Genomic DNA, 12603 nt, shown 5'->3' on the forward strand with positions numbered 1-12603 from the left:
CTCTTTAAAACAAAACCATTTACGAGTCGTTTTAAAAATAATATTCGATTCGAATTATATTAGGAAAATGTTAATATAAACATTAACTGTGCCTTTTTAATTGTGTTACAGGATGGAAGGAAGAATATACTTATACTTTTTTTTTTTAGTTAAACCACCAAAATTGATCAGGCAAATGGTTTAAAGATTGTGATTTTATTGTACTAAATTACATGTCTAATATACAAACATTCACAATATTTTTTTGTACAATCACTTTGTGCTTCTCCTCCATTTTGGAGTGAACTATAAGACAACAAGTTTACATAAACTCTATATATAATTTGTCTATGGTATTCACTTCATAAAAATAAATTCACACAATTATAATTTCTATCCTATAATTTACAAATTCACTTTAAAAATAATAATATCAGTTGAAGACAATGTGGATTATTGTATACTTCTTTTTTCTTAGATATGAAGACACACAAAACGTGCGCAGTGGCAGCTTTAGAACAATTTGGCAGGATGTCTTTTTTTGGACAGTAAACAATGATCTCTCTTTTTTCATGTGTTTTTTTTTTCTTACCTGTCACACATACTGTATGTCAGCTTGACATTATCAAAATATCACACTTTCATCAAAGATACCGTACACAAACACAAAACCTTCACAACTCAACACGCAGTAAATACTATGATATTCAACAGGAGAACATGTTGGCTCTGACATCACGCACACACTCCCATGTGGAAACACTGCAAATATGACGTCACTATACCTTCTAAAAGGGGAAGGAAACTTGTCAGCTCTGTGTTGGCGGGTATAAACACTGTGGCCTTGGACTGAGTTGCCGAGTGCAAAAGCTAATAGCCACCAGTCCACAGGGCAGCAGTGACCAGTGGCGATTAAATCTGCGAGAGGATATTCGGGCAAAAATGCATCTGAAGTCATGCCTTACTTCTTTAAGTTCTTCACGGATTCTTTCAAGGCATCAAAGAGTCATTATGTGACGTGTGTACAGAGTTCTGACGGCAGTTATCATGAGTTGTGGGATCCACCAGTTGTGTGTTTTACTTGTGCTCTATCACTCAGTCTGAGGTGAGGTGGTCCGCAGCCCTGCTGGGGTGTTGTGCGTTGGTGCTTTAGCTCTAAAGATGACGTCTCAGCGGGTTGTAAACGAGTGAATTCAGGCAGCAGTGACAGGTGGTACTGAAGAGGCACTGATGTCCTTTGATACGTTCACATCAGATAGAGATGTCAAACATCAAAACTTTCTTTTACTGGCAGTCTGCTTAATTTGCTATTTCATGAAACAAACATTCCAGTTTCACTGAAGATTTTATATCGAACGTTTAAAGGTTTGACGCCTATATGCATCTCCAGTGGTGTGCAGATGTGTTCTGAAGCTTTGAATCTCAGACAGGGATTCTTGTGTAAAACAGCGATATAATACTGACAAGCATGTCGCTGTCCACTTCGGTCCACCACTGGCTCGTACATTGTGCCACTTATGTTGGAGATTGAGAAGGTCAAAGGAGCTCAACTTGAGCCTTGTGGTACCAGAAGTGCAATAGAGCCCCACTGGCTCAAGATTCACCACAGATCTTGGCGACTCATCCTCTCTGGCCATGACGGCTTGATGTGATAAAAATTGTTTGATACCTCTGAGACTGGCTGCACAAACAATCCATCAAAACATCATACCACGCATTCATGAGTTAAAAAATGCCACCACAAAAACAAAACCCTACAAAAACATTTCATTGTCAACTAAACTTCTCAAAGAAAATGACAAAAGTGTATTGATGCTGACTTGTGTTAGCATTTAGCAGAACCTCAAAAAATAATTCTACATCCTCATGCTGCGTTCCAGTTGTCCTTGGAACTGGGAAATTCCCAGCTCCATCCCCCCAATGATGTCACCCGACGATGTCCAAGTCGGCAGGGGAGAGAATTCTCACCACTCCCAGTACGCAATCCACGATGGCTTCCGCAAGCAAATCAGATTTAGAAGTTTAGAATAAATGAAATACACCAAAGGAAACATACATATTCTGCAGTTTTCAATCTACATCTTGTATTTCTTTTTGTAAACAAACACATATTTTTCAAGGAGTATTCGGACAACGCACGGTTGGAATAACTTTCGTGGACGTTGGCATCTTCTTTTCTGACCTCAATAAATGGGCCGATCTGAACGTGGCTGTGACGTCTTTCCCAGCTCAGATGTCCGACATCATCGCTAACTGGAACGCAGCATCAGGCCTGATGTGATGTTCTTTAAGTGCACTGCTGCCCACACTGGTTTGTTTCTAAGCATATTGGGGGAAATGTTCCAGGATAGTTTGGAATGAAAGATTAGTAGTTTGGTTGCGTACAACATGAAGATTCACGTGGAGGAATGTCACTATTGTTAATCTCTTTTCATTTCCTTTAGCGCTAATGATCAACAGCACTTCTGAGGTAGCTGGGCTGGCTTGTCGGTCAGTCTGGTGGTCTTGGTTCCTGGAGCTGCCGGCGCCTCCACGTCCACTCGCTCCGACATCTTCACGCAGATGATGTCGACCAGGCGCTCAAACACTTGCCGCACATTGATGTTCTCCTTGGCGCTGGCCTCGTAGTATTCGAACCCTGTAGTTGAAAACAGATTTTATGTCAGGATCATAGGGAGAGAATTGGGTCTGCCAATTGTTGTTTGTTCTTTTCACACTGTATTTTTACTCAACTATCCTTTTATCCGTGTGCAACTTTTTTAGCATTTGAAATGTCGTTAATAAACATGATCTCATTGGGATGGCGAACAGAAGTAGCATTCAACTACAGTGGTACAGCGGTTTTCGAACGTCCCGGACTTCGAACAAATCGGAGTTCGAACTAAAATTTCGAGACTTTTTTTGCTTCTGATTTCGAACGAAAATCCAGAACTTGAGTGCCCCCGAAAAAAACTGGAAAAAACATAACCTGCACGGACCGATCAGCTGACCAACGACGTGCTTTGTTATTGTGTATAACGCAGCCTCTGTATGCAGACGTGTCCCGTTAGCTACATTTATTGACTGCTTTTTTTTCATATTGAGGCGTAAAACCTTTCCTGTCTCCGCACTGGACCGTGGTAGAGTGTCACAGGGGAGGTGCTCGCTCTCCACACCTCTGAGGCTGGAGCGTACACTGTTGTGGGCTGGAGCTGGGACAGGGATGAGGCGAGTCTCGGACAGAGCGTTACTTGGTTTATGACTTTGTCACAGCCAAACTGCACAGAAGCGCACATTCAGAGCTGGACACGCACCGGGCACCTCTTCACTTCTGGAGAGATGTCACTCACTCTGCAACCCCTCCCACATGCAGCGGCCACACACATAGAGGAACAGCACACCTGCAGCAGACACGCTACATTCACTCCTACAAAAGCCTATTTTAAGGCTTGGAACGCATTATTTCCATTAATTGTAATGGGAAAAAATCGATTCAGATTTCGAACAAATCGCTTCTTGAACGGCCGTCTGGAACGGATTGTGGTCGAGAACCGAGGTACCACTATACTTGCTAGTGCACCACAGACAAGCAGAAAGGGAGCCTGTGCGGTCGCTCTTGCTCTCCAGAGAGTGACGAATCTGTATAGAGATTAGTGAATCCAGACGGTCATGTGACAACAAGTTCTCCACCTCCACCTTTGTCTCTAACTAATTCTGGGAACATTTATGAGGAAGTCTCATATGTTCTTGTCCTGTCAGCCACTGCAGCTCCACCAGAAGAGCTGAGCGACAGACTGCAAACAAAGTATCTAACTGAGAGGCAAAACTGACAACAGTATTATTGAAATGAACTTTTCTTAATGTATGCAACTGTCTTGAGAAGGGACTGCATGTGTAGGTGTGACTACCAGCTCTAATCATTTCTGTGCTACTTCAATATTTTCCCAGCTCCGACTTGACTTACAATGAAATCAAATAAGATATCAACTGACTTCCAGATCAAAGTTTAAAATAAGACCTGGTGTATCGGACCATGAATAACAAGTGGATGGGTGTGTAGCTTTATGTGTTCAAAGCACTAAAAAGAAGCCTGCAGCGTGTATGTTGAGTCAAAAACAGTAATGTGGGGTTAAAATTAGAGAGCCTAAGTGTGGCAGTGGTGTTTGTTTGACACACAGCCTGAGGTGAACTTATGTGGATCAGTTTTCTCACACTGCAAGAGAGAATTCATGTCATGCAATCGTGAAGGCTGAGTTAGAAACTCTGGTAGATTTCATTTGATTCTCGATGTATATGTTTCTCAAATTTAAACGTTTTAACGTAGAAAGTTTTAGAAATAGATAAAAATGACAAACTAACATTAACCACATCAGTCATCATAGTGTAACACACAAGCAAAAGTGCAAAATTATGATGACTGACATCCTACCTAACTGATCCGCAAGATGTTTTCCTTTTTCAGGAGGTACCACTCTCTCCTCGTCCATGTCACACTTGTTGCCTACCATGATGACCTGGGCATTGTCCCATGAGTAAGTCTTGATCTGGGTCGCCCTGGAGAAGGAGACAGCCCGGTTACTGTTCCAAAAATGGGTGACTATTTGTGAACACAATAATCACAGAAACAAGAAACCCTCAGTTAAAACATTGTTGCTTGCTTAGCCATGATTGTTACTGCACAAACGTAGGTCAAAATTCATTATGGATGGATGTTAGGAAAGTCAACAACAGTACTGGTCTTTTGTGTGATAAAAACCCACATCCAGAAGTAGTGTGTTTTTTTATAATAACAGTTTGTCAAGAAAAAATTGGGTTCACCACATACCAGTCTTGGACGGCGTTGAAGGACTCCTCATTGGTGATGTCATACATGAGAATAAAGCCCATAGCCCCGCGGTAGTAAGCCGTGGTGATGGTGCGGTAGCGCTCCTGTCCCGCTGTGTCCTGTCGAGAAATCGACATCATGTCTGAGAACCGCATGTCTTTGTTTGCTGAAGATAAAAAAGGGTCATGTGATACATCGATAAAATATAAGGGTGTAAAAGACAATATGTTTTATGTAGTCCTTACTGCAACCATGTTAAATAGATTCTGCTCATCTCCAGTTGTCTTTTTAGATAGAAGCTCTGTGACAAGCTTCAGTCTGAAGCTTTGTTTCAGACCTTTTTTTTTCTATTTTTTATTAAATATTGACTCACAAAACAGCACCGTGCTGTGATTGTGCAGTTCGTTTCAGGCTTCCAGAGTCTACACAGTCGGGATTCTGACACCGTTCAGGGCAGAACGGATCCTCAAACCAGCAGCCAAGAGCAAGAGAAGGGGTTTTTGTGGTCTTTCCCATCAAAGGATGCCACAGCACGTTCTCCATCCTAACCAGTCTTGTTGGTCACACCAATCTTCTGAGGCGCCCCCTGGTTGTCCTCCTCTCCCTCATCTCCCACATCCTTGGTCCAACTCTGTCCAAACCATCTGTCTTTTCAAACTTATTCACTCATCCATGACATTTTCTCATTTCCGATCTTCTCCATTCTCCTAATGGTAACCTTCACACACTCTGATTCTTCTGACTTTAAGTCTTTATGGAAGTGACCACCACTCTCCAGTGGAGCTTCAGTTTCAACTTCAGTTTTCACTTGCTGCTGACTTCATACTCATCTCCACCCTGGCTGAAGTCTCTTCTTCACCTCTTTTCATCTTTAGACTCCTCCCAACACATCACTACTGGGTCGGACTCCTTTTCTGCGTGTGTATCTAGTCAACATTTATGGCTAGATGTCATGGTGGTTGAACTAACAAGTGACTACATGAACAGTGACTCTCCACGGTCACTGACTAATCTCGTGGTTGGAGCCCAGAAGGAAGCAGTGGATTTGGTTCACCGCACTCGACGCTGGAGTCTCATCTGCAAAGCGTCTTTTCTGGAGCGCGAATCGATCGAACAGCCTCTGGCCCAAACCACTGCTCATCTGCAGCACACCCGCCGAGTCTGTGTGACTCAAGCCAACTCCTCCACCACTTCATCCTTCATCCCCCAAAACCACAATAGCTGGAGTCGGCGGATAAATTTAGCCTCTTCCTCGGCATGAATCCACTTATCTTTTCTTTAAGTGCTGGCTTAATTAAAGTGTGAGAACGTGTGTTGGTGCAGAGCAGCGGAGACGAGGGAGGAAATAATGAGGAGTGGTGATAAGCAGACCCTCGGGCCGCTCCACATTTTCTGAGCAGGATAATAAATGTGACATCACTAAAACTGTTGGCAGACATACGTGGACGGCTAAAAGCTGCTACTATAAATAATGCCTCTCAGGGGAGCATTGTAGAAGGAAGGTCCACAACAGATAGGATGCGGGGTGGGAATCATTCCTGTGAGCAACACTATCATTTTAATTATGCGTGCTAAGGTGGCATTACGTTTGCTCATTTATACGGCAGCGTTTGTAGGTCATGTTTGTAATTCACTCTGTTTTGCCGGTCAGCTATTTTTGACTCTTTTTTTTTTTCATCATCTTAAAGCAGTCCTGGACGTGACCCAGTAATGTAAATCAGTTTTCTGAAGATTTTTATTCGGGCTGTACTTTTCTTTTAGTAGTAGTAATAACAATAATAATTAATAGTTAATAGTAATAATCGAATGTTTTGTTAAACTGTTTCCTTCCAGTTGATTATCTTCAAACACAAACGTCTTTCATGTTTCCAAATAATGTTTTAATTATGTGTATTTTCAGATGTTCAACACTTCATTTTTTACGAGTGTTTGTGTGGGGAATTTTTTTCACAGTCTAACCATATTTTTCTCATTATTTTGTTTTGTTATCAAATCATGTTTTTATCTATTTTAGCAGTGCTTCTGTTTTATTCTACTTCTTATTTTCCAAGACTTTTAAAGGTTTTTTTTTTTAAATCTATTTTATCGACAGTGAAAGTTTAAAAGGAATCATCATTTTAACCTATAATGTAGTGTGAAAGAACAAGGTTTATCCATTTAGGCGACTCATATGGTTTTAAAAACAATTCTAAACAATATGTTTTACCCAATATGGCGTTCATAAGTCATCAGCTGTTATGGAAGCCACAAAAGAATCATGGGATCGATGATGCTCTGTTGTGTATAAATACCGCCACCACCAACTTCACGGAATGACTTGTTGTATATTTTCCTCAGAGATGAGGAAGTGTGTCTCTGACTGTAGGGAGAGAGATGTACTGTAAGACCAAGCTCTCCTTATGCATCCAACAGTCTCCTCTTCTTTTTTATGCATTGCCAGAAGAGTTGTTCTTCACCAAACGGAAGTAAAATAAGCAACATTAGCTATAATTACATGCTAAAATAAAAGTGATCCATCCACCACAACAGTGTGACCCAGTTAGGTGAATCCTTAGTTCCAAAAAAAAAGTGTCCTTTTGTAGTCAAAGCTGACTCTCACAGTGGCTGTTCACCAATGATAAAACGGTCCTCATCTTTAGTAACAAGATACATTTGACACTAGAAACTGTTCACATTGCTGTTTTTGCTTAAATTGTGGCGCATGACTTTCAAATTGAGTGCAATCTCCAGTTTATTTGGAAATGTGGAGATGATGAATACCCAATTCATTAGCTAGCTTTCATATGAACTGCACGTCGCAACCAAATGTGAAACATTAATTTTACGTCTTTGTTCTTTTCTCAACCTCTTTGTGAAGTATATCTCAAACAGCAAATAATGTTGTTGCAAATTGTTAAAAAAAAATAGTGTTTCTAATTTTGCTATTTTTGCATTCATTTTGGTGTAACAGAAAAACACGATATATTCTCCTCACTGTCCCTGAAGGGTACACAGTGATTTTGCCATGTACTAACGCACCAATAAATTTTATGAGTTGAAATGCAGCTAGGTGGTAGCATGTTTTTAATTTTCCTTGAATTATTCAGAGGTTGACGCATCACATGTTTAAATGTCAATGGCACTTGTTTGCTCTGATGCCCACATGTCTCCTGGTCATAGCTGTAGTGTTAAGGATGTGGCACAGTTTCTGAGCCTCAGCATGAACCCATGAAGCCAGATGAGTTAGAACAGCAGTCAGAAAACAGGACCAGGATGTTTTCAAAACGCTCCAGAATGACCTCTCAAGGAGACAGTAGCACTGCATAATGCTACCTGGCATGAAAACTAACTGCGTGTTTTAAATGATTAACAGCTAGCTAATTTTAGCCAACATCAACAGAGACAATTTTCTCCTCTGCACCTCTTCGACAGGTCGTAACCTCTTCACCTCAAGTGGTCTCTTTAATTGCTACTGAGGACTCAGCTGTTGGGTTTTGTGTGTTTCAAGAGACACTGCGTGTGAAAAGCTGCTGCCATGGCAACCACATCATGAAACAGGCTGCAGCACACCAGCCTTTTCTTTTCTCCTTCGATGAGTGTTTCACCATCGCCACACTCGCTGGAGGCTGAAAATACATGACATGACGTTGCGTCCTACAAGAATGTTTTTTTTTTGCCTGCTACATTCTCTCCATAACAAGGTGTGTTTTGTGATGGTGCAGAGGCAGATTTTCATTGCACAGTTGTGCAGCCGCAGTGGCTCACTAGATAGAAATCAAAACATTGAATAAGGCACTATTTGTACTTCAAAATGACAGTATTTGTGAGATCATCTTTGGCAAAGAGGTCATTCTTTACTTTTGTGTGACATCTTTAATTTTTACATGGTCAGCTTGGTGGCAAAAGCCCAGTAAATGAGGTTGGTTCTACTCCAGTCAAGTTCTCTTATAAATTTAAGATTTTGCTTTCATTGGCAGAGGCTTGAAGATGCGGCATACAGCCAGCACAGCACCAGAAGCCAGGGGGTTGTTCTGTCCTGGAACCTGAAAGGATCCACGTGTCATGTCAGCCATGTGGCTCCAGACTGATTCTTCAGACGGGGTAAAGGAGGCACCAGCGAGCCAGCCCCTGAGGAGTGTGGTGTTCCCTGCCCAAAGGAAACAAAAAGACTTGACCTGTGCTTGATATTAACTGGCTTGCTACTGGCATGGACCGCTAGATCGTTCTGGACAAACGGCTTTTGTTTGGGTCTTGAACACCACAGGAAGTGTGGTCTTGTTGTAAACTACTCAGGTCCAGGGATCTGAGTAGTTTACAACCGCATCTGCTTACATAGATAAGCCAGGATTGGACCATGTTGCTGGGCCTTTTTGTTTTACTCAGTGTTCCTCAGTGGAGGCAAAGTTCTGGACTTTGGAGAGACAATGTTGGATGAAGAATGTTGGAGATGGAAGTGGTTTATGTCGGAAGGAGGGCAAGATGAGGATAGTTGTGACCAGAAGTCAAATCAAGAAAGGTTAAGGTGGAGGACTAACTCTGGCAATGCCTGACGAAATATGAAGAACATCCTTAATGTTCCTTAACAGTTATATTCACAGCGCAGCGTGGAACAGTGGACCAGCTCTTCAACCCCAACAGGATTAACATGAGGTTGTGGAGGACCTCCCAAGTATTTGGGAAAGCATTCATTCTTGTTTCTTGGGTATCCTACCCACGGTGGAGAACAAGGTAACTTATCATGAGGCTTATCAACTAACTAACCTTCTAACGAACTGAAATGACTGAACCAATGACTGGATCTAACTGAGCAAATGAAACCTCAGTGGAATTGTGATGGCAGCCATTTTGTTAACTAGCGAATGCAACGTAGATCAAGCCTGGGTGAAATGACCCCATGACACCGAATGGGGACCAATTCTTGCACTCATTGGAGATGGAAATGAAGGTTGTTTCATTAGATCGAGGCATACACCTGTGCAGCAGGAGTATGACAATCAATGAATGACGCAGAAGTGCAAAGTCATCACAACCAAGTCCCTTGCCGGGGACACGAGATACTGTCGTACCTCAGTGGAACCCACCTAGACCGCTCAAAGAAAACAAGCCATATACGTTTTCACAGTCACCAACAGACCAAGATCATCCATACAAGCAGGCAAAATGTTCGCGAGGGTGAGAAGCTAGGTTATTCTGGAACCTTCAGCTGCAGCACATGCTCCACCTTGCCACATATCCTGACGCCATAGGCTCAAGTAAGCCATGGGATCACCCCAGAAATGTGTTTCAGACACAGTGACAGAACAGTTAGTAAGGAGGAAAGCCATGTAAGGGGCTATATATGGCAAGTGGCATGCCCCCGACTTCGGCATCAACATAAGATGCAAATCTTCATTGATTGGCCTCGAGTCCAACCCGGAGCACAGCGCAAAGGCATGACAGAATAGAAAAAGGAAAAACTTGGTATTACTACAGGATCAATGGGAAGGTTGAGCCTCTCTACTTTTTTCACGCTTGATCTGACCCCAATTTAACGTATATTTTCATGTAGATGACATGCATTGACCTGCTTGTTTCCTGTCACTTCCACTATCTTCCTTGACCAAAACAGCGTATCAAGGTTCACCTGACATCCTCACCCAGATCTGGAGCTTGATCCTCTTGTCATTACGATACACTGTTTTCACTTTGAAGTCGATGCCGACGGTGCTGACGAACGAGTTGCTAAAGGAGTCGTCAGCGTAGCGGAACAAGAAAGAGGTTTTCCCAACGCTGCTGTTTCCGATGATCAGCAGCTTGAACATGTAGTCAAAGTTCTGGTCCGAACCATCCCGTTGACCGAAGCGCTGGTCTGCTTTTGCCATCTGGATTGGAAGAGATAAAGAAGTAATAAATGCATCGGTTCTGATTTATTTTCTTCACCACAGATTTAGCGAACAGCGGAGCAAGAGAGCCAGGAAGAGCAAGAAGGTTTAAAACAGATTTGTGCAGAATGAAATAGATATTTTCTATTTATTTATTTATTTTTGGAGTCCCATCTGTGCTCATTTAGTTTGGTCACAATCGTAGTGGCACAAGATCAGTCCGTTCAGGATTTCGAAGACTTTTAAGCGGCTCTTGCGGCCAATAATGCCTGATTTTTTTTTTTTTTAATTGCTGTGAAAGTTCCCAATCGAACAGGATTCAACTGGCACAAAGCAAGGAGGTTGATCTCTAGATCTGAGCTGGCAAATGAGACCTATTTTGCCATCCAAGAACCCATCCATTTCCCTAATTCTTAGCATCAATATGCACAGCTCTTGTTTCCTAAGGGACCACACTAAACAAAGCTGACTTAATCTGTTTTTCAAGTTGTTATTTTGGGATCTATGGTGGCTCCACATGCACGTAAAAAACTGGATCCATGTCTGAGTTACACTCAGTATATATATATATATATATATATATATATATATATATATATATATATATATATATATATATATATATATATATATATATATATATATATATATATATATATATATACACACATACATATATATATATATATATATATATATATATATATTTGTTTCTTTTTACTTGCTTCCTATGCAAGTCGGGCCATAGTGCCGCTTTGATCAGAGAACACAAACAGCTTTACACAATTTATGGCTCCATGACCATTGCAAATACATTATAATTTAAATTAAAGTCTGCTCTTTTTTTTTTTCAATATAAGCACTTTTTTCCCCAAAGCCAAAGTTGATAACACATTTAATCAAGGCTTCACTATAGGTTTTTTTTTTTAATACATAGAATAAGTATTACATAAATTTCATTGTGAGTGCTACATCAGCTGGTAAAATCATGAGCGTAGACGCAAATGTCACTAGGCCGATATACACGTGACCGTTCCATGATCACGTGATGACAGCGAATTCGTTGGCATAGCAACTGGACATCTGCTGAAGAAGGCTGCGAGGAGCCTATAAAAATCTCATACGACGACCAAAGACTTTCAAAGATACACATCTTACATGACGTCGCATTTTCCGTTAACAATCTCAATATTATAATAGTCGTTTGAAGAGCAGCTGTGAGCGGAGGAATGTCATTTCAAAAATGGAATAATTCTCCATTTTAAGGAATGAGAAACATTATGAGTGAGAGCAAGAAAAATCCGACATTTTGGTCAGGATTTTGGTAGTTACCTTAACATTGTCAAAAATATGTGTTAAAATGGGAAATATTCAGGTGAATCGATCATCGTAAGCCCAATTATGGCGAGAAATCCGAGTGAAGGTTCGAGCTCTTGGTTCTCTTACCTCTCCACAGGGCGGATCTCGACACCTGCTGGCTCCTGACAGGAATGTCTTCAAATGGAAAAAAATATCCCTCGCTATTCCTCGGTCTCGAGTACTGGGCAGGAGCGCGTTGGGACCTATGGAAACGGGCAATTCCTGGCGCAAAATGGGAAGAAGAAAATGACGCGTCTGCTCCGCAGCGCTTCTTCACATCCTGCGATGATTGAAGGTGGAGCGATGGGAACGTCTGTCCGTCACTCCTCCTTCCTCTCCTAAAAATAACCTGCGCCTCTCTCTTCTCCGTGAATGAACCGTTTTTAGGAGGGGGGTTTGTTGTCTCCTCCTCCTCCCCACAAACACGCAGCGCCGTTTACTTGTATGAGTCATAGCGGAGAGACGCCTTTATTTTGAAAGGACCACAAATTGAGGCAATGGCGTCATGGCATGTCCTCGTATGGACTGCGCTGGCATAATATTTTTCGTAGTTTAAATTTATTAGTTAGTGATCTTTTACATATTTTCGAAGCAATTATTTTGAAATGACACACAATTGTG

At 41.6% G+C, this 12603-nt stretch overlaps 1 protein-coding gene across 1 annotated transcript; it reads right to left on the reverse strand.

The window, feature by feature from the left end:
- Nucleotides 1-79: 79 nt before the first annotated feature.
- rab3b (RAB3B, member RAS oncogene family) lies at nucleotides 80-12374 on the reverse strand. The gene is made up of 5 exons (XM_053852347.1): nucleotides 12070-12374; nucleotides 10399-10623; nucleotides 4784-4902; nucleotides 4388-4512; nucleotides 80-2617 (listed from the first exon to the last, which is right to left on the reverse strand). The coding sequence occupies exons 2-5, from the start codon at nucleotides 10621-10623 to the stop codon at nucleotides 2433-2435; spliced, it is 654 nt and encodes a 217-aa protein (XP_053708322.1). The 5' UTR covers nucleotides 12070-12374; the 3' UTR covers nucleotides 80-2432.
- Between the last annotated feature and the right edge of the window lie 229 nt (nucleotides 12375-12603).

The sequence above is a fragment of the Synchiropus splendidus genome, chromosome 1 (assembly GCF_027744825.2).
Source record: "Synchiropus splendidus isolate RoL2022-P1 chromosome 1, RoL_Sspl_1.0, whole genome shotgun sequence".
NCBI lineage: Eukaryota > Metazoa > Chordata > Actinopteri > Syngnathiformes > Callionymidae > Synchiropus > Synchiropus splendidus.

Excerpts from the sequence above, each read along its gene's own strand:
- rab3b (XM_053852347.1), bottom strand. The coding sequence starts at position 10,623 with ATGGCAAAAGCAGACCAGCGCTTCGGTCAACGGGATGGTTCGGACCAG. Across the intron at positions 4,903-10,398 it reads GGATCAAGCTCCAGATCTGG|GACACAGCGGGACAGGAGCG; the intron begins GTGAGGATGTCA and ends ATTTCTCGACAG. Across the intron at positions 4,513-4,783 it reads TTCAACGCCGTCCAAGACTG|GGCGACCCAGATCAAGACTT; the intron begins GTATGTGGTGAA and ends CTCCTTCTCCAG.